The 24035-nt window shown below is 48.5% G+C and overlaps 1 protein-coding gene across 1 annotated transcript in view; it reads left to right on the top strand.

Moving 5' to 3' along the window:
* Vwf (von Willebrand factor) overlaps nt 1-24035 on the top strand; it is a 137184-nt gene that overhangs the window by 82261 nt on the left and 30888 nt on the right. Inside the window, 15 exon segments of the mRNA XM_028892286.2 lie at nt 2153-2293; nt 2451-2564; nt 3972-4128; nt 4547-4705; nt 5631-5766; nt 8129-9507; nt 11283-11399; nt 11489-11629; nt 11921-12064; nt 13330-13494; nt 14563-14606; nt 14909-15086; nt 21125-21345; nt 22509-22701; nt 22917-23258. Of these exon segments, the coding sequence (XP_028748119.1) occupies nt 2153-2293; nt 2451-2564; nt 3972-4128; nt 4547-4705; nt 5631-5766; nt 8129-9507; nt 11283-11399; nt 11489-11629; nt 11921-12064; nt 13330-13494; nt 14563-14606; nt 14909-15086; nt 21125-21345; nt 22509-22701; nt 22917-23258 (3631 nt within the window).

Raw genomic sequence — 24035 nt, 5'->3', positions numbered from 1 at the left:
GTGTATGTGTGTGTCTGCATTCCTGTGGAGCTTCTAAAGGACAAGTATACCTTCCTGATTCTGGAGTTGGGCTGCACTCCTTGGCTTGTGGTCCCACCCTTCCACATTCAAAGTGAGTTGCTGTTCAGTATCTTCAGGTCCTCCCACCCACCACGCTCCTGTGGGGTGCAACGCCTTTACACTCTGCCCTTTTCTGCCTCCTTTTTAGACTCTGTGGTCACATACAGCTCACTTAGATGGTTTTGGACAATTTTCTGTCTCAAGATTTTAACCTAACTGTACCAAGGTCCTTTGTCCCGGGGGTTACTCCATGTTCTGAATACTCTAAGCTGAGTGCTTTATGAAGAAAAGAGCTTTATTCAAGTGTCATTACTGTTGCTGGAAGCTGAAAGTGTAGGGTTGGGTGGGTCCATCTGTGTCTGTGGCAGGGATTGGCCTGGCTGCGGCAGTGGTGAGTGACGGTAAAGCAGACAGGGAAGGGAAGAGGGCTACATATAGAGGGGTCACCTGTGAGAAAGGAAACCAGAGGAACTCTGCTTAATCTTATTTTAAATCTATCTATCTATCTTTCTTTCTATCTATCTATCTATCTATCTATCTATTTTTTTTTTTTTTTTTTTTTTCTATCATCTATCTATCTATCTATCTATCTATCTATCTATCTATCTATCTATCTAACTATCATCTGTCTGTCTATCATCTATCATGTGTATGGATGTGGGCATGTATATGCCATGGTATGTAGAGGTCAGAGAACAACTTCCTGTGTAGGTCCCAGGGATTGAATTCAGATCATCAAGCTTGGCAGCTGACACCTCTTTACCTGCTGACCTGTCTCATCTCCATTATTAGGAACAAAACTACAACAACAACAACAAATACTTGTGGTGTGGGAACTAACTGGGGTCCTATGAGAATGACATTATCTCTTCTAAAGATGATACCACCAGTGACTTAATTAAATCTAATTAGGTCCCTCCTGCTGACAGTTACACCACCTCTCAGTGTCACACTGGGAACCCAAACTTCCAGAGAATAAACCTTTTGGGGATTCCACTACACACTGAAGCCATGTGAAAACTGCAGTACCGTGTGGGGTAACACAGTCTCAGTTCTCGGATTCAGGATGGACGTCTTTGGTGGAGCCAGTGTTTTGCTTCCCACGACCACAGTGGAGATTATATTCTTATGGGGACATTACCTTAGCTAGGTTAGTTTGATGAGCCCTGTGCAAACAGGTGACGCAGGAGTAGACATCTTCATGGAAGGGAGGGAGTGAGGATTGTAAATATTTGGGGAGAGAAGCTGGGTGGATGGAGTAAGAGGTACAGAGATCCCAAGGTGGCTGACGTTTGGAGAGTTTGACCAAGGAGACCGGTGGGTGAGGTGGGGGGGGGTTAATTAACAAAGGCTCAGAGAGGAAGTGGCTATGCCGTGACTTTTGTCTGACTGAGGGAATATTCTTACATGCTCCTCAGTGACTTACGCATGTGCTTATAAACCAGTGCTGCAGAATGGAAGGATACTTAAGTCATCTTTCCTTTGTCCCAAGACTGGGGTCTGGCTGTGTCGGGAGAGTAGAGTAGGTCCATGATGACCTGTCTTCCCAGGTCCTTACTTGATGGTTTCTGTGTGGCTAGGCTTGTTCAGGACTCAGTGCACATGCCTGACACGGGAGGTGGATAGTTAGCCCTTCCCTGAGCACATTTCTCATGCTGTAGAATTTGCACCTGTTTCCCTGGACAAGCTACGGTCCTCTGGGTAAGAGGGCTTCCCTGATGGCTGCAAAGCAGGGCCAGCCTGTCCTCTCCTTGGCTCTCCGTTCTCTTATTTCTGCTCATAGTCTCAAGGAAGGATCACAGAGCCAACCTTCTTGCTGCCCACCTCTGCCCTTGACCATGAGACTTGGGCACATCACCTCTCTCTGCGTCCTTGATTTTGAAATGGGTCAGTGCAGAAGCATAGGGAAAGGCCCTGGCGAGGGCAAGGCTTTGCTGACCACCCTGCTTCTTCTCCGGGTCTCTTTCTCTTTCTGCTTCCATCTCTTCTTCCTCCTCTGATGATTCCTGACTCCTCGGCCACCTGGTACCTTCTTCCCTTGACCCTGAGAGTATGCCAAGGTTTACAACGTGCATCCCTTCCCCTCACCCAGGAGAAGGTGTGTGGCCTGTGTGGGAACTTTGATGGCATCCAGAACAATGACTTCACCAGCAGCAGCCTTCAGGTGGAGGAAGACCCTGTTGACTTCGGGAATTCCTGGAAAGTGAGCTCACAGTGTGCTGACACAAGAAAGGTACATCTGGGGTCTGTGTGGATGGAGGATCCCCTTATTCTCTTGGGGGCTGTGGTGGCAGGAACTACAGGCAGCAGCAGCCTTGGGCTTCTGGGCCGAGTCCCTTCAGCAAGGCTACCTGATGTTTGACCTCTCCGGTACTCTGTCCTGTTCCCAGCTGTCACTAGATGTGTCTCCCGCCACTTGCCACAACAACATCATGAAGCAGACAATGGTGGACTCATCCTGCAGAATCCTTACCAGCGACATCTTCCAGGCCTGCAACAGGCTGGTGAGGCTTTACGGGTGGAGGGAGGCAGGACGGTCTAAAGGCTTGTGGATTCCTGGCCTGTGAATGCCTGATGTGAACGCTAACTAGGCGGGAGCCCTGAAATGATTCATACTGAGAAACCACGATATCCCTTTCTTGGCTTCTAGCTGAAGAGGCACATGGGTAGTTTTTGAGGAAAGCAATGGCTGCCCAGGCACTTTCCCATGTACGCACGAAGTCTCTTGGTCTGGAGTTCTCTTTGCATTGTCCCCAACCAGAGCCAGGCCAGGGAATTCCTTTCTTTGTCATAGTTCTATGTGTCCAGACCCAGTCAGAACCTCCCTGACCATCAGCACATGAGAAAAGCAGGAAACAACTGCTTCAGTGCCCGGTTCTCTTTTCACGCTGACTTTTTCTGGCCCTAACTCCAGTGATTTTGGAGTCCTTGAATTTTTGGCATCTTTTTATTCCTCTGTCTGAAATGATAGTGACGAATTCTTCAAAGTTAAATGGACCTCTTTCTCTGTGCATTTGTGTGCATGCACACACACAGGGTGCATGTGAGCACGTGGGATTGTGTGTGTACATAAATACAGAGCCGTGTGCACACACCTGCACTGTGTAGCACCACCAACATAGGAATGACGAGTTGAGTATATGATCTCAATTCTTCACTCATCTGGAGATTGCCGGTCCATAAGAGCTCCAAAGGATACTTAGATTCTGTGGTTTGGTGGCATCTGAGTTGGAAGAATCAAGACAAGAGGAGGACTTGGGGCACATAGGGATGTTGAAATGTCTTGGAAACAACAATGCATTGGCTGGTGAATTTATTTCCTTCTTAACTACTCTAAAAAGCATAGAGAGCGTAGTAGCATATTTTGGAGACAAGAAAAGTGGTCAGTGTGATTGATCATGCTTGTGGGCAGACACTCCTCCCTACAGGGAGACTTGGGGTCAGAAGCTAAGGGTGCCCAGCCAGGCCCTACTGTCTGGCAAAGTTGCCCCATAGCTCCTCAGTGGGGGCAGATTTTGTCTTCTGATTCATCCCCACATTTTGCTTACTGCACTGAGGCAAGGACAGAGAGTGACCAATCTGTGTGTGTTTACATAAAAATACTCCACATTCATGGTTACGGGGAAGGACAGGCTGGTAGGCAGGTAGGCAGGAGACAGCAGAGGGAACCTTCTAGAAAATTCTGAGGGTATCTCAATATGCATGAGAGGCTGCCTGTCCTGCTCTACTTAGTATTTCTTAGTGGAATCCAGATTAGAAACAAAGGAATTTGCCTCTTCCCCCGTTCATTCTCTAGGACCTGTGTTCTACATTTCCTTGGTGCAGGAGTCCCTTCACCCCCGTCCCTTGCACCCATAAGCCGGAGTTTACACCCTTGGCTCAGGCTGAGACCACTGAGGTTCTTTTTGTAGGTGGACCCTGAGCCATACCTGGACATCTGCATTTATGACACTTGCTCCTGTGAGTCCATTGGGGACTGTGCCTGTTTCTGTGACACCATAGCCGCCTATGCCCATGTGTGTGCCCAGCACGGCCAGGTGGTAGCCTGGAGGACGCCTGCCCTGTGCCGTGAGTTACCAAGTCCTTACGGTCTCAGATGCAACCCCCTATAAGAACCTCGGCTTGCAGCCCTGTCGGGAGGACAGGCGGGCACTCTCTCGGTAGAGAGGGACGGGTTGAAGGGATGAAGCGGTGGTGTGGGAAACTGCATACTAAAGAAACAGTGGGGATGTGGCTTTGGAGGGGTGTTAACACAGTGACGAGGGCATCTCCTCAAGAGTGAGTGGGACATGGGTTCTGAAGAAGATTAAGATGGTGAGAAGGGTAAGGAACTCACAGTAAGACTGTGTGTGAGTCGGGTCATGGAGTCAAGGTGGATACGTGGAGACTTCTGGAGAAATTCTGGGAGGAGGGGGACACGGGCTTCTTCTGTTGCCGAGGGTCACCTGGTGCTTCCAGGGTCACCACTTTTCTTCTGTCTCCACAGCTCAGAGCTGTGAAGAGAGGAACGTTCGGGAAAACGGCTACGAGTGTGAGTGGCGTTACAATAGCTGCGCACCTGCCTGCCCGGTCACCTGTCAGCACCCCGAGCCTCTGGCTTGCCCCGTGCAGTGTGTGGAGGGGTGCCATGCACACTGCCCTCCAGGTGAGGCCTCCCCTTGGCTAGAGCAGGCTGGAGGGATGGGTTCTTAGACAGGTGTATTCCTTCTGCTTCATCTCAGCCTCCTCTGTCCAGGGGTGCACCCCCCCCCATCCTTGGACCTCAAACAAGTATGTTTACTCGGATCTCTTCATCAAAGCCAGGCCAGCTCTGAGTTTTGCCTCATTAGGGTTGTCTCATCTTCTCTGTGCAGAAGTGAGGAAAGAACTCTGGTTCCTTGTTCTCTTCCACTTGGCTACACCTCATTCCTTCTTAAAATGTCTTTCATGGGTCATTTGTGGGTTTATCACATAGAGCAGTCATTACTTCTGTCCCTCCCTCCCTCCTTCTTCCTCTCCCTCCCTCCCCTCCCTCTCTCCCCCCACTCCCTTCCTCTTCTTAGACAGAGTCTTGCTGTATAGTCCAGGCTGGCTTCAAACTTGCCATCCTTCTGCCTCAGCCTCCTGAGTTAAAGAGAGCAACACTTCCCAGCAGAACTTGCTGCAGAGGTGCGGTGTTCTGTTCAACACGATATAGTAGTGTGAGGAAACGTCTTCTTCATTTCACTGAATTATGCTTCATTTACATATAAGTAGACTCATGGCATGTTGTGTTGGATGGCCCAGCTCTAAACTTCTTGAGTTCATGCTTGGGAGGAGCTAGCTGAGCCCAGCCACTCCTTGGCTGTTTGGAGATAAGATTTCATTTGTCCTAGGGTTTGGGGAGGGGGGGTGTGGTGTAGGAAGCCTCATCCCAGCTTCTCAGAGGGGCAGACAAGGCACCAAAGAAGAAGGATGCTCCCTGCATGGTGAGGTGACCACCTGGGAGCTGAGAGAGTAGGTTTCTGGGACAGATTCCTTTAGTGGCTGGCGGACCTACCTGATTGATATGAGAGGTGGCTGGTAGGCTTCTCATGTGGTGTGTTGTGCAGGAAGAATCCTGGATGAACTTCTGCAGACCTGTGTGGACCCCCAAGACTGCCCGGTGTGTGAGGTGGCTGGTCGGCGCTTGGCCCCGGGAAAGAAAATCACCTTGAGCCCTGATGACCCTGCACACTGCCAGAATTGGTAAGGCAGACTTCTTGACTGGCTGCCGCCCATGCTGGCTCTCAGAACCTGGGCTTTGGAAAATACCTCCAGGCAGCATGGACTGAGGCTGAGCTTAATTAGCTTGTCTATGCACCCACACACCCATGCATCCATCTATCTGCCCATCTATTCATCTACCCACTCACCCATCCATCCACCCACCCACCTACCTACCAATCCACCCACCCATCCATCCACTCATGACCTACCCACCTACCCACCCACCCACCATCCACTCTGACCTACCCACCCATCCACCCACCCATCCATCCACCCACCCATCTACCCACTCACCCACCCACCCACCTACCCACCCACTCACCCGTCCATCACTTTGGTAGCTGTTGGGGTTGTTTCTGGAGTCTGATTCTCTTTCTTTAAGAGGTTCTGTTCCCCCTCAATGTTTTAAAGACTTTTTTTTTGTGGAAAACAGATACATTTGGGGGGATGCAATATAACATCCCAACACATGTATGGAGTATGTATGACCAAGCAAGAGTAGCATTCCTACCTCACTATAACTGGACATCACCCCCAATCTGAGGACTGGTATCTATGAATAGTAAACATTTTGGGGGATCTATGGAGGCAGGAAGGAAAAGGGAGATGAGGTGCTTGGCCTTAAGTATAACACAAGCATCTTAGGGCTGTGGTCCAGGCCGCAGGACGTGGCTTTCAGAACTGGGAGGGAAGACATTCACTGCTGTCACCCCGGGCTCTTGCTGGAGCAAACTCTGGGAACCTGGTTTTGGGGAGGCGAGGAGTCCTGAGGGTGATTGCCGGCTTTCTGAAGTGCTGCCCTTAGGTGGGGGACATTCATCAAAACGCTGACATCGTCAGCACCACTCCCCGACACCAACCAAGCCTAATGGGAGCTTCAGCTTGAGAACTGCAGCTCTCCAGGGAGGGGCTCTGGCCACAGCTGCCCGAGCCGGATCCTGCCCCACCATCTGTACAAACAAGAGCGAGCACTGCCCGGGGTGAATTTTCTAGCAAACACAGGAAACTGAAAGTATTGTCACTCATGCACCGTTAACCAAGGATTGAGGCCATAAATCGCAGGATTATGAGGAACTAGGAATTAACTTCCCGGTAAGATCCCACCCACCTTCCTTGCACTGAAACAGACATGAGGAATAAGGAAGGGGTAGGGGGTCACTGCAAGCTTACTCAGGGTGTCCAGCTCAAAGGATGTGAAAGCTCCAGCACCTGGCACCTCCTCCACTGGCCTGCAGAGAGGGCCGGCTGCTACAGCGCACAGTGATGAGCACAGAGTTTCAAGTCAGGTTGGTGCCGTTGGCTGGCAGTGAGGCCACGGGACAGACACACTCAGGGTTTAGGGCACTGTCACCTGCTCGGGTTTATTGTATAGACTGAAGACCGAGGGTACAGATTGGAGGAGGCCCATCCTGTATGGATCCCCACCACAGCACATCTTTGTGTCCTCCGTGGTCTGCCCTATTCCTTTACTTTCTAGAGCATGGCAGAAGGGTGCAGTGATTAGAAAGGGCTGGAAGGTTGTTTGGTACTGTAGAAATCTGTGGAGTGGGCAGTGGCTCAGCACAGACTTGTGGGTATCTTGGGGCCGGGCTGAAGGCTAGCCAGTACTTGGTAGATCCTCCATGTTCACCATCTGCCTGTGGGCAGAACGGATGGCGGAGCTACCGTCACTGTCTACAGCCAGCACACCTAGTCCTCCCATTTTTTTCCCCTGTTAGATGAAACAGCGATTTTAAACTTTTATTCATTGTTTTAGAATCTTCTAACTCTAGTTTTCCTTCTTTTCCTTGAGGCCCAACATAATTAAACATGGTTCAAAATCCATACAGCTTAAATTCTAATAACATGTATAATGGTTTCTAATGCAAGCCATTTATCTCCAGTGGAACATTTACAAGTCCCAGCGTGTGCCAACATTTTAGAAAGATATTTGTCCTTGGAGACAGTTATAAGAAGGTTTGGATTATAATTAAATATTAATGTGGCTGGAGACATAGACTGGAAAGAAGTCAACATTAAATGGCTATGGAGGGCTTAGAACAACAAAGACTATTTTTCAGGTTCTAAGATGGATTAAAGCTTTAGGAAGGAAGCTCTGCTTCCTCCCCACTCCCGTGTGTGTGTGTGTGTGTGTGTGTGTGTGTGTGTGTGTGTGTGTGTGTGTATGTGTGCACATGTGTATTGAAGACACACCTTGGGACAAATGTCAAGAATGACATCTCACTTGGGTGAGACATGCTCAGGGGAGCAGGCAGGAGGTTCTGTGGGGGACCTGTGAGGTGGTCCTAGCTGCCCACAGGTTCTTCCCGAATCATTTTGGTTTCTTTCCCTTCTGCCACAGTCACTGTGATGGTGTCAATCTTACCTGTGAAGCCTGCCAGGAGCCCGGAGGCCTGTTGGTCCCCCCAACAGATGCCCCAGTCAGCGCCACCACCCCATATGTTGAAGACACCCCTGAGCCACCCCTGCACAGCTTCCAATGCAGCAGGCTGCTAGATCTTGTCTTCCTGCTGGATGGCTCCTCCAGGCTGTCTGAGGCTGAGTTTGAGGTGCTCAAGACCTTTGTGGTGGGCATGATGGAGAGGCTGCATGTCTCTCAGAAGCGCGTCCGTGTAGCAGTGGTTGAGTACCACGATGGATCCCATGCCTACATTGAGCTCAAGGCTCGGAAGCGACCCTCAGAGCTTCGGCGCATTGCCAGCCAGGTTAAGTACGCAGGTAGCCAGGTAGCCTCTACCAGCGAGGTTTTGAAGTACACGCTGTTCCAGATCTTTGGCAAAATCGATCGCCCTGAAGCCTCCCGCATCATTCTACTCCTGACTGCTAGCCAGGAGCCCCCACGGATGGCCAGGAATTTGGTCCGCTATGTCCAGGGCCTGAAGAAGAAGAAGGTCATTGTGATCCCTGTGGGCATTGGTCCACATGCCAGCCTCAAGCAAATCCACCTCATTGAAAAGCAGGCCCCTGAAAACAAGGCCTTTCTGCTCAGTGGGGTGGATGAGCTGGAGCAGAGAAGGGATGAAATAATCAACTACCTCTGTGACCTTGCCCCTGAACCCCGAGCCCCTACTCAGCCTCCCCAGGTGGCACAAATTACCATGAGTCCGGGGATCTTGGGGATTTCATCACCTGGACCCAAGAGGAAGTCCATGGTTCTGGATGTGGTGTTTGTCCTGGAGGGGTCAGACGAAGTTGGTGAAGCAAACTTCAATAAGAGCAAGGAGTTCCTGGAGGAAGTAATCCAGCGCATGGATGTGGGCCAGGATGGCATCCACATCACGGTGCTGCAGTATTCATACATGGTAACTGTGGAGTACGCCTTCAATGAGGCCCAGTCCAAGGAAGATGTGCTGCGGCATGTCCGAGAGATCCGTTACCACGGTGGCAACAGGACCAACACTGGGCAGGCCCTGCAGTATCTTTCTGAGCACACCTTCTCTCCTAGCCAGGGGGACCGGGAACAGGCACCTAACCTGGTCTACATGGTCACAGGGAACCCTGCCTCCGATGAGATCAGGAGGTTGCCTGGAGACATCCAGGTGGTACCTATCGGAGTGGGCCCCCATGCCAATGCTCAGGAGCTGGAGCGAATTGGCTGGCCCAACGCTCCCATCTTCATCCGAGACTTTGAGACACTTCCCCGAGAGGCTCCTGATCTGGTCCTGCAGAGATGCTGCTCCAGGGAGGGGCTGCAGCTGCCCACCCTCTCCCCCATTCCTGGTATGCTGGCGCCCTGTGTGTGATGGCGTTGGCACTGTGCACATTATCTGATGATGCCAGACCCCTGGGTTCTAATGCTAACTTCCTGGCTCAAAGCCCTGCCTCACGCTGCCTGTGTTCCTCCTACTTTCCAGGCCGAGAGCTGAACTGTTATTCTTTGGGTGGGAAGGATCTTTTCTTATTGCCCAGGGTTGTAAATTCAATGGCAGTAAGGACCCAGTGTTAAAATTTAAATAATACAGAGAATGCATAGAAAAATTGCAAGTCATATTAATCCCTCTGCCCCACACACCGCACCCAGTCCAGACTCACTTTCTGCCTGGCAGGTAACTTCTGTTTGTTTGGTGATTGTTAACTCTCTTTTGGGCCACACTGATGCATGGAATTATTTTAAGTAGCTCATGTTCTCGGAGGCAAGGCTGGGAAGTTAGGCACCCGGTGCAGATGAAACAGACAGATCCGGAAGCCAGAGTACAGAACTGCCACTCAGTAGCCGATAATTTAGAGCTGGCTGGTCTCTTTATCTATAAACTGTGGATATTAGCAACTATTTGTGAAATGCTTGAAACAGACTCTAGCATGTGGTGAAGGCTCAAAAAGTACTGTTTTTCCCCTTGTTTTGAGTCAGGGTCTCAGTGACCCTGGCTGGCCTCGAACTCTCTATGTAGACCAGGCATGCCTCAAACTCACAGAGATCTCCTGCCTCTGCCTTCTGAGTGCTGGGATTATACTGTTGCCTTCTTAACTTATACTGGTGTCAAAGTATCCAGTGTGTTAGTTTGTTTCTACAGTGACACTAAAGATTGAACCTATGGCTTGGTCCGAGCTAGGCAAATGCTCTATCACTGAACCACCCAGCTCTCTTTTCCTTTTCTTTTTTAGACAGGATCTTACTAAGTTGCCCAGACTGGCCTTAAGCTCACTCTAGGCCAAGCAGGCCTTACAACCTGCAGCACTCCTGAGTAGCTAGGTTGACACGCTGACGTCATCACTGCAGAAGAACCAGCTGTTTTCAGCATCTCTCCCAGGTCCCTGCGCTCAGTCTTTGCTTTTGTTTATTTAGTGAATATCGCTTTAATTTTTCTGCTAATAAGAAAAGTAATGGGGCTGTTTGCCTTGGTATTAGTATGCGTTCCGTCTGTGTGTGTCCTCACGACACAGCTTCCTTCTCCCCCGCGTACAGATGCCACATTTTCTTGATCCCTTCAAAGGTCACGAGCCTCTTTTCCAGTTAAGTGCCACTCTGTGACTTTCCCTTATTTCATCGAGCTTTAGACCCAAGAATGCAGGAGTCAGTTTTCTTTCTTTCTTAATTGTTTTAGTTATTGTTTAGTTACTTCTCAAAATTATGGGTCTTATAACGACTCTCTCTCTCTCTCTCTCTCTCTCTCTCTCTCTCTCTCTCTCTCTCACACACACACACACACACACACACACACACACACATTTCTGCCTCCCTTGCTCCCCACAAACAGACGCACTTACTTTTCCTGCCATTGAGAAATGCTTTCCTTTGCAGGCATTTGCCTGCCTGTGGGTAGATGTGGAGTCTTTTCAATGTCCCTCAATCTAGTGAACTCATAGATTCAGGAACTGTCTCCTCTGTCCCTCCTCTACCTGTCCCAGCCCCACACTGTGGCCTCACTGGTAAATGTCCCCCTCCTTGGTGGTGCTGTGCGCTCAGCGCTGCCCTGAGGAGCCACTGCCCACTGTGGGGGATGGTGGCTGATCTTCGGTGGACACCTGTGTACTTACCTTCCTGTTCCTCCTTGCAGACTGCAGCCAAGCCCTGGATGTGGTCCTCCTACTGGACGGCTCCTCTGGTTCGCCAGAGCCTGCCTTTGATATGATGAAGAGTTTTGTCAAGGCTTTCATTTCAAAGGCCAACATTGGTGGGTGATGCCTCTGAAGCTGCATGTGAGTTTGGTTCTTCCTGGGGTCCACGTGATGCTAAATGTTTCCCTCTTTCTCTTCCTGTTAGGGCCCCACCTCACTCACGTGTCCGTGTTGCAGTATGGAAGCATCAATACCATCGATATATCATGGAATGAGGCCCAGGAGAAAGCCCACCTGCTGAGTTTGGTGGATCTCATGCAGCGGGAGGGCGGCCCCAGCCAAATTGGTAATGCTGGGGTCATAAGCTAGCTGTAGAACCTGCATTCTCGTCCTGATTCTTGGCTTAAGGGACTGAGTGGTCTTGACCAGTAACTTTACTCTTTGCCCTGAGTTTCCTCCTTTGGGTGGTGAGGAACCAGGTGGTCCTCTGCATCCCTTCCTAGTCTCACCAAGTGTTGCTCTGAGTCATAACCGTTCATCTTTTGAATTCACCAAGCGTCAGCCTTGAGCCCAAGGCTGAGAGAGTTTAGAAAACCCAGTCCTTGTGGTCAGTCTGACTCAGACCATTCTTCCTCAGGGGATGCGCTGGCATTTGCTGTGCGATATCTAACTTCACAAATCCATGGCGCCAGGCCTGGAGCCTCCAAAGCAGTGGTTATCCTCATCATGGACACCTCCTTGGATTCAGTGTACTCAGCAGCAGATGCAGCCAGATCCAACCGTGAGTGTCTGGTGCACAATCCCGAGACCCCAATCAAGTGCTGGAGGAGCGGGGAGGTGGGCGTCCTTTGTCTTCTTCCTCTGTTCCCCTGCAGCGTTGAGTACTGAACCCTGGACCTGTCACACACTAGGCAAGCACTCTACCACTGAGCTGGGTCCCCAGACACTCTCTTTTCATACTCATCCTCTTGAGTGATCTCATTCAGTATCAGGGGTCTAAATATATTTATTTATGGACCACTGACCTTGAAATCCCTGTCTCTAGCTCAGACTTCTCACCTAACAGACAGTTCATGGTTAACTCTAGCAGACAGTTCATGGTTAACTCTAACAGTTCATGGTTAATTCTACTCCTGCTTTACCTCAACATTTTCTTTGTCATCTATTTCATTCTTTGAAGTTACTCAGGTTAGAAATCTCAGCCCCTTTGAGTTCCCCCCTTTCTCTCACATGCACCCAATAAAACAGCCAAATCTTAAAACAACAACAACAACAAAAAAAAACCCAAAAAACAAAACAAAACAAAAAAACCACTGAGACTCATACCACTGCCTGCAAGCCCCATCATCTCTTACCTGAGAGGCAGGGCTGGCTTTCTAACTGGAACTGCAGCTCCTTCTCATAACCTCTCCTCAACACAGCAGCCGTGCAGACGAGCTCCTGCCATGCCTTCGTGGTCTGGGCTTTCTGTTTCCTTCAGAGAAGACATGAGGTTGGTGCCGTGGCCCATGAGGATTTGCACACGCCAGGCTTCACTCCCTCTCTTGTGTGTTCTGTATTCTGCTTGCACTCTGACCTTTTATCCTTGCTGCGCTCACTGGGAGGGTCATTTCTCCCCCAGCCCAGTTCTTGGCTTCTTCGTCCTTCCTTCAGGTCTTTCTCCATGAAATGGTTTTCCCCATCCTCTGTGCGTTCCCCATCCTTCTCATTTCACAGTCTCTCCCGAGCATCTGTCTACATCTGAAGATGCCATACAGTTACTATCTTGTGTGTTTGCTGCCTATGTTCCTGTGTGTTAGCCATGAGGACAGGAGACAGGCACTTGATCTGCTCGGCTCACTGCTCTATCCCCACTGCTTAGAACGGTGACGACCGACACATAGGGGTAGCTCATTAGCATGTGCTGCCCACACGGACCACTCCCTCACAGGCTTGCTGTGTGTGTGGCCAGCCTGGGTTGCAGGAAGCTCCATACAGGTGCTAGATGGAGTGTATATGTTGTGGTTACCTGACCATAGCCCCTTTCTTCTTCCTCGGCTAATTTAGGAGTGGCGGTGTTCCCCATCGGGGTTGGGGATCGTTATGATGAAGCCCAGCTGAGGATCTTGGCAGGCCCAGGGGCCAGCTCCAATGTGGTAAAGCTCCGGCAAGTTGAAGACCTCCCCACTGTAGTTACCTTGGGCAATTCCTTCTTCCGCCAGCTGTGCTCTGGTAAGTCTTCTGAGATATATATATATATATTTCCAAATCTCAAACATCCACTGCCACCATGACCACTACTGAGCCAGAAAACCCATAAAAACCAAGTAACACTGCAAAGACTCAAAGATGTTTTGTGTATAAAATTTAGTCTTAAATGAAGAGTGCCATGTGGATCAGAACTTTCACATTTCTGTTTGTGGAAGGCTGTGTACTATCACATTCAGGGATTTCTGGAAAATTTTCTGTGACCAATCCTGCTTCCACTTGAACTGTCCATCTGACTTTTTAAGCAGAGGAAGTCCTGGCTTATTTGTACTGAGGGATTTTGGATGAAAGAATTGGGAGAGATAAGCAAGGAACTCCAGCATTCTACAGTTCATATTCCTATATTTTACTGTCAGTATACATATAAAGGACTTTAGAAATACATCATCAAAGCCAATATTGAAGGACCACAGGTTAAGTTGATTTTAGGTTAGAAACATGTTTTGTTTTCTGGCCTGGTTTTATATATTAATCTAAATATTTTTTTTTATAATTTATTTAACTTGATTTTATGTGCATTGGTGTGAAGGTGTCAGATGCCCTGGAATCGGAGTTACAGTTGTGAGCTGCCACATGGGTGCTGGGAATTTGAACCTGGGTCCTCTGGAAGAGCAGCCAGTGCTCTTGACCACTGAGCCATCTCTCCAGCCCCTGTAATTATTTTTAAATTAAACCTTTCTACAGAGTTACAGACCTTTCCTCATAGATGGTGGCTCTCTTGGCAGCAATCATTAAGCAGGTCTCTTTCAGGTTTTATGGATCTTGCTTCATAACCCCTCCCCCACTCCTAGCAGGCATGAAATGAGATAAGTGAAAGTTACTGCCATGTGATAACTATCATCACCACAATTATCAGTTGTCATGAAGTACGTCTGAAGGACCACAGGGTTGTCACCTCCTTGTGTCCTCATATGTCAGTGTGAAGCCCGCTCAGATTCTTTTTAGAGACGTGTTCACTAGCAGATGTCATCGTGAACGGTTTAGAATTCTTGGTGGTAGGTGGTGACTAGAGTCCTTCTGTGTCTGTTTCAGGGTTTTCTGGAGTTTGTGTGGATGAGGATGGGAATGAGAAGAGGGTAAGTCACTTCCTGTTGACTTGGAAGGAAAGGTCAGAAATACATATGAGGAGCGCTTGTTCTTGTTGACTAATTTTACACTGGGTGGTCTTAGCCTCATTCTCCTGCTTGCTATTGGCCTGTTTTGGGGGTCCCTCTGTAAATCTTGTGTTATGTCTCCCACCTTATGTAGAGCCTCCTTAATGCAAGGCCGTTGTCCAACCCTAGCCCGTCCCCAGAGGCAGGCAGTGATATGGTGGGTAGACTTAGATTTGGTGTGCCTCATCCTGGTCCTTTCTCAAACCTGTTTTCTCCTTTTGCAGCCTGGGGATGTCTGGACCTTGCCAGATCAATGCCACACAGTGACCTGCTTGCCGAATGGCCAGACTCTGCTGCAGAGTCATAGGGTCAACTGTGATCACGGACCCAGGCCTTCATGTTCCAACAGCCAGTCCCCTGTGCGAGTGGAGGAGACCTGTGGCTGCCGTTGGACCTGCCCTTGTGAGTCCTTCATTTCCCTAGTCTGGATTGTGTAGAGGAGCAGGCTTTTAACTTGCTGTGTAGACAGCCAGCGTGGAAGAGGCTAGGTGGAAGTACTCCTGCCTCATGACACACATGTGCTGTCGTGCCTTGCACTCCTTCCCTCCCGTGGAATTTGGGTATATTTTCACAGAGCCTCAGAGATCCACAGATGTGTCTTCACAGACCCACAGGAAGAACTGCTTTTCTGAGGTTCGAGTTCAGCTTGGCCATTTCAAGTCATCCCTTCAGAATATACATCACTAGGATGTCAGAAGTATAGCCGTGTGCGTGAGGCATCTCCAGAGCCCTTCTCCAGAGTCACACCTACGGGGCCACATGCAACTGTATACTGTCAGGCGGCCTGGTATAAGAGCTGGACACAGGTCCATGCCCTGTAAGCCTGTGGTGAATACTCATCTGGGGGGCGGGGGCAGCCCTCAACCTCACTGTTGGGAAAATGGCCTCTGTGATGATCTGTTTTCAGCAGTGGAAGCAGACATAATTGTAGGGTGCCATCAGGACTGTGTTTCACATCCCACTCTCCCTTCAGAACATATTTAAGGGGATACATTTCCCTTCTGGCTTTGATGAAAATGGTCCCAGAGTTCATGGCTATTTCTAGTTATCCAAAAAGAATTCTATGGTCACTTGGGTCATCAGACAGTCTCAGTTGGTCACTAGGTGGCTGTGGAATAATTAAAACTTTGAACTTGATTAGAGTTTAAGTATCTGCCCAGACACAGCTTCTACTGCCTGCCTTTGGGAAAAAGAGTGTGGACAGCTTCCCTCATAGCTGGGAGCACAGGGAAAGGATGAACGGGCTCAGAAGGCCACACGGGGCGGTGTAAGCTCTCTTGAGGCTTTCCTGAAGTCCAGCCCTGGGCTTCTGTTCCCAGGCCTGGCTAGCTGCTACTTCTCCATGCAGAGCTTCTGATGCCTTTGTATTCAGTCCGTCTTGACTCACTCTCCTCCAGAGTCCTTTCCCTATTTGGCAGTTCTCTCAGAAAGGATCACTTTGAACACATCCCCTAGCCATCCCATCCTTCCTAGCTCCTAACCAGTCCCCAAGATTGGTTCGGCCCTTATCCCACCACTGGGATAGAGCAAGTGGTTCTTCTCAAACGTCAGCAAGCATCTCTCTTGCTGTCTGGCCACCTGTGGCCAGAAGACCCATCAGGCAAGAATCAGACACGGGTCCTGAATTCCCTGTGACCGAAAGGGACACAAACCTAGCTCCTGCCTCCTGAGAGTCCTGCTCACTGGGTGTGGCCCCCCCATTTGTCCCTCTTAGGGGATGTACAGCCAAGGAGTGATCTTGTTGGGGTGGTCTCAGTCCAGCATTCAATACCCCCTCCTTTTCTACCCGTGAGTGAAAGGTATCAAGAGATGACACTAGATTGGGAGCATTAAATCCTTTAAAACTGAAAGCTCTTTTTGAATTTAGAAGTCTCTCTTAAAACAATTTTATTGGTGTATGTTCATTGTCCCTAGTGATAAAATTCATAGACTACAGAAGTGTGCCTCTGTCCCAGCTCTAGCATCCACTGATGACTGCTGATTTGTTTCTCTGTCCTGTTTTCCAGGACAGTCGGGAGGGATTCCTGTCATCCCCACCATATATGTTAGAATTTTATTGAAAGAAAGAACTTCCCCACCTCTCTACTTAATTAATTAATCAAATTAATGGGTGCTGATCTACCCATGTCACGGATTCTTACCTTTCTCTACTTTATATAACTGGTTGACAAGAGTCAGGTGTTTTCTTGCTTCATTGGTCCCAGATGTGGTTCTTGGGCATCTGTTTGATTTGATTTGAGTCCTTTTGGCATGTTTCATCCTTTGCTTTTCCAGACAGCAAAGAGCTTGGATCCCGTTGTCCATGACATGCTTGCCTAGTTCTAGAACACACCTGCTATCACTCCAGAGTCTGTATGAAGGACAAGCCTGCCAGCCCAGGCGTTTGCGGACCTGCCTTTCTGTACTGAGTCTCAGAGTGAGATTCCGTTTTTCAAAGTTTTTTACATTTGTTGTCTCCCCTTGCCCTTCAGTGGCTGTGCTGTTTATTAGTTTTATTTTTATTGTATTTATTAAATAGGGTGATTGGTCCCATTGGTGGATTCTATGGTGACATTCCCACACATGCCTGAATGGGGATTTGGAGTTACACACCTCTCCCTTTTTTCCCCTCATGTAATCAAACAGTGTTGCTCAGGGGTTTTGTGGCTTTGTACATTGTTTTTGAGAATTCTGCTGATACTTTCTGTTTTGTTTTGCTTTTTCACTCTGTGAACTATTTGATACATTTACCTGATGCTTGGGAAGTTACTCTTTATCTTTAGAGTTCAATGCATTTGCCAGCTATCTCCCCTAGCCCCAGGTTCACTCAGGGTCAACCGATCTGGGTGAAAATTTCCAGACATTTGTCACTGGCTGTTAACGTCCAGATTTGGTTCTTCCTTGAGTTCCAGAACCTTCTCATGAGTCAGACTCAGTCTTTAAGCATCAGTTCTTTCCTGATCCCTCTGGAAGGACTCCCTCCCCACACTGTCTTGACTTCCTCTCCCTTGCCTCCGTCATACACTCCTCTCCACTCTCCTGCTGACTTCTTGCTCTTTCCAGGGTTTCTCATTCCGTTTTTCATTTTGGTCTGTTCTCCTCTGGGCCCTTCAGTTTTGACTTGGTTTTTAGCTGTTTCTTTTATCTTTCTTTCTCCTGAGCCCAATCAACAATTTTGAAAACCTGTTCCCAATCTGTGTATTTCTTGCATTTCCTGTTTATTTGTTTTAGTTTGTGTATTTGATCTTACATGCTGTGGCACACATGTGGAAGGCAGAACTTAGGTAATTTAGGCATCAGTGTCTCCTCCCATCCTGGAGGCTGTGGGGATGGAACTCAGGTCATCAGTCTTGGAATCAAGAGCCACCTGTCTGGCTTTGTTTCTTTTCTTAGTTCTTAAAGTTCCTATTCAAGGTAGTTGTCATCTTTGTGTAAATTTTTGAGTATATTTAAATTACTATATATCATTCATGTCATATGGTTTTCTCCCGTGACATTTTTGGGGTCGAGTCTCCACTGAGTGAGGAGTGCTGATTCTTACTTCCTGAGTTTTAAAGTCATTCTTACAGATTCCTGTCACTCTTCAATGTGTGGATCAGCTTTTTTTTTTTTTTCTCCACATTCAATGAAACCAGTTGGGAAAGTCATTTATTAGTGATGTGTGCAGCTTTCATGTCTTCTGGTGTTTCAGCCCTCTTTAAAATGTCCCTCCAGACCCCGGTTTCCCTCTTTGTTATTTTTTATGTGTTGCTTCTCAATGGCCAAGTGCCTTCCCACTTCCTTCCCCTGATTTTGGCGCTGGGAACCTGGGGCCTCACACGCACTAGGCAAGCACGTCCTGTTGAGCTCTGTTTCTAACTTCCAGAGTCTCTTTCAGTCTTTACATTTGTTTGTTGACTTTGATAATGCATATCCATCGTTCTCTGACACCCAGACTGCTGTTTTCATGTAGTACTTGGTTTTAGATACTTCTCTGCTAGGTAGGGTGACAGTGAGATAACAGAATACGAAGAAAAGGAGAGAGGTAAGATGAAATGGATTCTAGAATACGTTTAGGAGTGGTATATTTTTAAAAATATTTTGTAGCTCTGTGATAACATTTTATTAGGTAAGTCTCAGATTCTCATTCTTTAGTTGGGTGACTTCAACTTTTTCTGTGTCTTGAACATCAGAGTTTATTAATATATGTGGCTTGTTACAAATGGTAGTGGGGGCTGGAGAGATGGTTCAGTGGTTAAAAGCACTTGGTGTTCTTCCAGAGGACCCAGGTTCGATTCCCAGCCCTACATGGCAGCTTAAAATTGTCTATAACTCTAGCTCCAGATGATCTGATGTGTTCTTCAGGCCTCCACAGACAAAATACATGCAGGCAAAATACCAATACATGCCTAAAAAATGAAAGAAAGAAAGGAAGGAAGGAAGGAAGGAAGGAAGGAAGGAAGAGAAAATAAAGAGGAGGGATTAGGGAGGAGAGGAGGGAGAGAGAGAGGGAGGGAGGGAGAGAGAGAGAGAGAGAGAGAGAGAGAGAGAGAGAGAGAGAGAGAGAGAGAGAGAGAGAAGCCTGGTCAGGAAACAGGATAAGGTTTACAAATTCATTTACCAAACATGAACATGCATGTCATGTACTATTAGGCTGGCATTTAGTCTAGATTGCCACAAACTCTCGTGACAATCCCCAAAGGTAGTGATTGCAGTCCCATTATACAAGAGGGATAGGAGAGGATCGCTTAAGTCCAGTATCTAACCAGGGTCTTACCCAAGCAAGTGGCAAAACACAATTCAGTTCTGAGCTTCTTTGGCTCCAACTTACTGTGTCACAGTTGGTCTGAAGGTGGACAGAGCCATTCTGGTTGACAGTCTTTGTCTTGTGATTTAATAATACATTGTCATTGGTAATCTGGGCTGTTCCCTTGACACATCACTTTTTTCCCCCTTTGTTTTGTCAAGACAGGGTTTCTCTGTGTAGTTTTGGTGCCTGTCCTGGATCTCGCTTTGTAGACCAAGCTGGCCTTGAACTCACAGAGATCTGCCTGCCTCTGCCTCCTGAGTGCTGGGATTAAAGGTGTGTGCCACTGCTGCCCGGTGACATGTCACTATTTACAGCTGAACTAATAAGGATTATGTTATTCAGTTTTCCCACCACTATGACAAAACACCTGATACTACAAAGTTAAAAAAAGGTAAGGTTCATTTTCACTCACAGTTCTGGGGTTTTTGTCTGTGGTCACCTGGCTCCGTCATTTTGGGCTGTGGTGAGGTAGCACATTCTGGCAGGGCATGTGGCAGGAGGAGGATGCTCACCTCAGGGCTAGAGAGAGGACGGAGCTGCTGTGCAATGTTCCTTCAAGGCACATCCTCAACAACCTAGCTCCCGTCTACACAGCTACACCCCCTAAAGCAGTGTCACCAGCCGGCAGCCAACCCTTTGGGGGACCCCTCCCCAGACCCCAACAGCGCTCACTAGCAGCATGAGTCCCGGCAAGACAGTGGCAGGGAGGACAGCTCAAGGACGTTCAAGTGAAAGCCATGGAGGCTCATTAGCTCCGAGAAATGGCGCGGCTGCCCCGCCGGTCACGTGCTGTGTAGGCAGTTACATGCTGTGTAGACATTCACGTGCTGTGTAGACAGTCACGTGCTGTGTAGGCAGTCATGTGCTGTGTGGGCAGTCACGTGCTGTGTGGGCAGTCACATGCTGTGTAGGCAGTCACATACCTTAGGAGCTGCTCAGCTCTGAGAAATGATGCGGCTGCCCTGCTGGTCATATGCAGTGTTGATAAATGCCCACAAAAGTGGTGGTGCCCCGGGCCTGGTTATGAGTAAGGGGCATTGGTGGGGTCTCATTGAGTTTTCCTCATTTCTTGGTTTTTGTTCATTCACGTCTATAAATGAGTCACGATTTGTGTGAAAAACTCATCTCCAATTTCATTTAGGTCCAAGACTTGCTTTCAGATCAACAGCACTGGCTGTTCAAAGTGGGGAATCCCCTCCTCACCTCCAGCCCCCCAATCATCTTATGTGGATGCCCAATGATTAGCATTCACATACTGTTTTAGCAGGAACCTTGAGAATTTGCTGATTATATGTGAATGTGGGTCCCTGAGTGAGCTCTGAGACCTAGCTGTTTATTTTGGCTCAGGAAATACTTCTTTTATGTTATCTCTTGTGGGATGAGTCACTATAGCCACCGGTACCGTTAGCTGAAGGGACACGTGTCTTCAGGTGAATTTTCTTTTCAGTGAGGTCATGAATAGCTTGCTCAGCACCTTATGCTTTCAACATGACATTACACCTTGGAACTTCCCTTTGTTCCCTGGGCCAGGCTCCCCTGGAGAGCGGCTGGCTCACTGTGTTTGTGTGCAGCATGGCCATGCTGCTGCAGGCACGTATGGCCACACTGCTGCAGGCATGCATGAGGAGACTGGAGAGTGAGTGTCCATCTACCGTCTGCTTTCCCCATTCAGGTGTGTGCACGGGCAGTTCCACGCGGCACATCGTCACCTTTGATGGGCAGAACTTCAAGCTGACTGGCAACTGCTCCTACGTCCTCTTTCAAAACAAGGAGCAGGACTTGGAAGTGCTTCTCCACAATGGGGCCTGCAGCCCCAGGGCAATGCAAGCCTGCATGAAGTCCATTGAGGTGAAGCATGCTGGCCTCTCTGTGGAGCTGCACAGTGACATGGAGGTGAGAAGAGTTTGCTGTGGGATCCATGGCAGGGCAGAGCGGAACTTCAGGGAAACCGCATGGAGCTGGCTTGAACTGCTGCTGCCGCCTGGGAGTCAGCTTTCCCCTGACTAGCAGGGCACTTCCTCCTTCAGAGGGTTCCTTGCCATCTCCCCAGTCTTGGCATGATTTCATGTTGCTCTGGGTCCAGATTTGGGAGAGCAGATCAGTTTTAGATAGCAAGTTATGAATTTAGTCCCAGTTTCTGGCATTGATAAGGAGCTGGGTTGGCACCAGGACCATGGACGCACTAGGCGTTATGAGCCCAGTGCCCAAGGCCTGGGGGCTTTCCAAATGGAAATATTTAGTGCTTAAATCAGGGCCTTTGAAAATATTTAGGGCCTCGACAAAAACGTATGGCTTCAAAATTTAGAGAGGAGACTGCCAAACAGCTATAAATAAATGTTTGATTAAATGCTCACGAAAGGTTATATTATGCCAACTTCTTTACTTGTTCATTTAGAAATCATAAATATTTCATGGTGTGAAAACAACTTGTAGACTAGATTTTCTCACTTGGTAAGAATTCCTGAGTATGAGCACTAATTGCTGAGAAATCAGAGTTAGTCATATATCAAACGAGGAGTCATAGCCAAAGAAATCTTAAAATCAGAGTGATAAAAAAAAACCCTTCCAAAATTTTTTACAGCAAAATTACATTCACTGCAGAATGTGAGTACATTTTAATATGTTTGATATGCTATTTGGTGGGGCCTCAGAAGGAAGGCACGCATGCTCACGTGTAGGATTGGAAGCCACCCTGTCAGGTACTTCCTTCTGAAGACACTGCCCCAGTAGCTGGTGTAATGGCGGCTTCCCTGGCTTATTGGAAGGGATTCATCCTTCTGTACTGAGGTCCGCAGATCAGATTCCCTGAAGCCTTGGGATTTCTAGTTCAGGTGCACGCTACCTGCACAGTATTATAGCGGACTGTGCTGCCGAGCTCTACAAAGCCCCTTGGTATTGAAAGGGCTGCTGACAAACATCAGGTGTGGGCAACTCTGCAGCCAGGTGAGTGTGAGGAATGTACAGGGACCCTCAGTAGCTTCAGCAAGAAGCAAGAGCGAAGCTCTGAGACTTCTGATGCATGAGAACCATTGATGAACGTTTCCTTGTTTGAGCAGATGACAGTGAATGGGAGACTGGTCCCTGCCCCTTACGTGGGTGGAAACATGGAGGTCAGCATCTACGGTGCTATCATGTATGAAGTCAGGTTCAACCATCTTGGCCACATCCTCACATTCACTCCACAAAACAATGAGTTCCAACTGCAGCTTAGCCCCAAGACCTTTGCTTCGAAGATGTATGGTCTCTGTGGTAAGGAGGTCTTAGCTCCGCTCTTCTTCTGCATTATACCCCTCTGTGCTTCCTGTGTGTGTGTGTGGGTGGTGTGTGGGGGTGTTGCTTACATTACTCAATCCTGTGTCAAGCATCCAGTAGTGAGGGTTGGACCATCCTTGAGGGTGGAGAATGGCCAAGTCTTTGGCACTGCTGTCTTTTTTTTTTTTTTTTTTTTTTTTTGGTTACTCTAGGAATCTGTGATGAGAATGGGGCCAATGACTTCATGCTGCGGGATGGCACGGTCACCACAGACTGGAAAAGGCTTATCCAGGAATGGACCGTGCAGCAGCCAGGGCACACATGCCAGCCTGTTCCCGAGGAGCAGTGTCCTGTCTCTGACAACTCCCACTGCCAGGTCCTCCTCTCAGCACTGTTTGCCGAATGCCACAAGGTCCTTGCTCCAGCCACGTTCCATGCCATCTGCCAGCAAGACAGTTGCCACCAGGAGCGAGTGTGTGAGGTGATTGCTTCTTACGCCCACCTCTGTCGGACCAATGGGGTCTGTGTCGACTGGAGGACAGCTGATTTCTGTGGTGAGTTCCTATATGTGCTCCCCAAACCTTGGAAGCAAATCAAGTATGGGATTGTTCACACTCTCTGGTCTTCAGATTCTCATCTGCCTAATGAAGATCAAAATCCCTGTATTTCCTATGAGGATTCCAGTTAGGATCAAACAAGACTGTAGATATAGAAGCCCTTTGAATGCAGAATTTTTATGTAGATAAGAGTTTATTTCTGTAATGCAAATAGTTGTGAATTTGGTGTTGTAGACACAGGTAGACGTCAGCTAAGTATTGCATGCCCAGTAACATAGAATTTGAAATTCTACCAATGGGGGGCGAACACCCACTGGGCAGGGTTTTGAAGTGGGAGTGGTGTTTTGCCTTTTGACTCCTCAGAATTGCTGATTTCCAAATAGGAATGCTAACGTAGACCTCACCCTGTCAAGGCCAGCCTTCCTAATTGGACCTGCCCTTTGTTTATCATTTGAAATGCACAGAGCACCAGTGTGAATCAGGTGTGGATTCTGTCCCCACAGGATGCTGGAGTGGCAGCACCACTGTACCCTAGTCTATGGCAAATAGTCATTGACTTTTTGTGCATGTTGGTGTCTGACTCTATGGTCACAGAGTTCTCAGCCTCTGTGACCAGGAGCTGAGGACTTGGGCATCTCATCTAGTGATTGGCTGTTCTCTTAGTCTTCCTGCATCTCAGGTTTGCAGAGTAGAGAAAAAGAGCCGGACGACCCACCCCTGCCCCTCAGCCAGTTTTTAATTCTTGGCTTTTTCTTTTGGGCCACCAACCAGCCC

Source organism: Peromyscus leucopus, chromosome 3 (genome assembly GCF_004664715.2).
Source record: "Peromyscus leucopus breed LL Stock chromosome 3, UCI_PerLeu_2.1, whole genome shotgun sequence".
Classification (NCBI taxonomy): domain Eukaryota; kingdom Metazoa; phylum Chordata; class Mammalia; order Rodentia; family Cricetidae; genus Peromyscus; species Peromyscus leucopus.
Note: the sequence above shows the minus strand (reverse complement) of the source record. Positions and strands in the feature narration are given on the sequence as shown.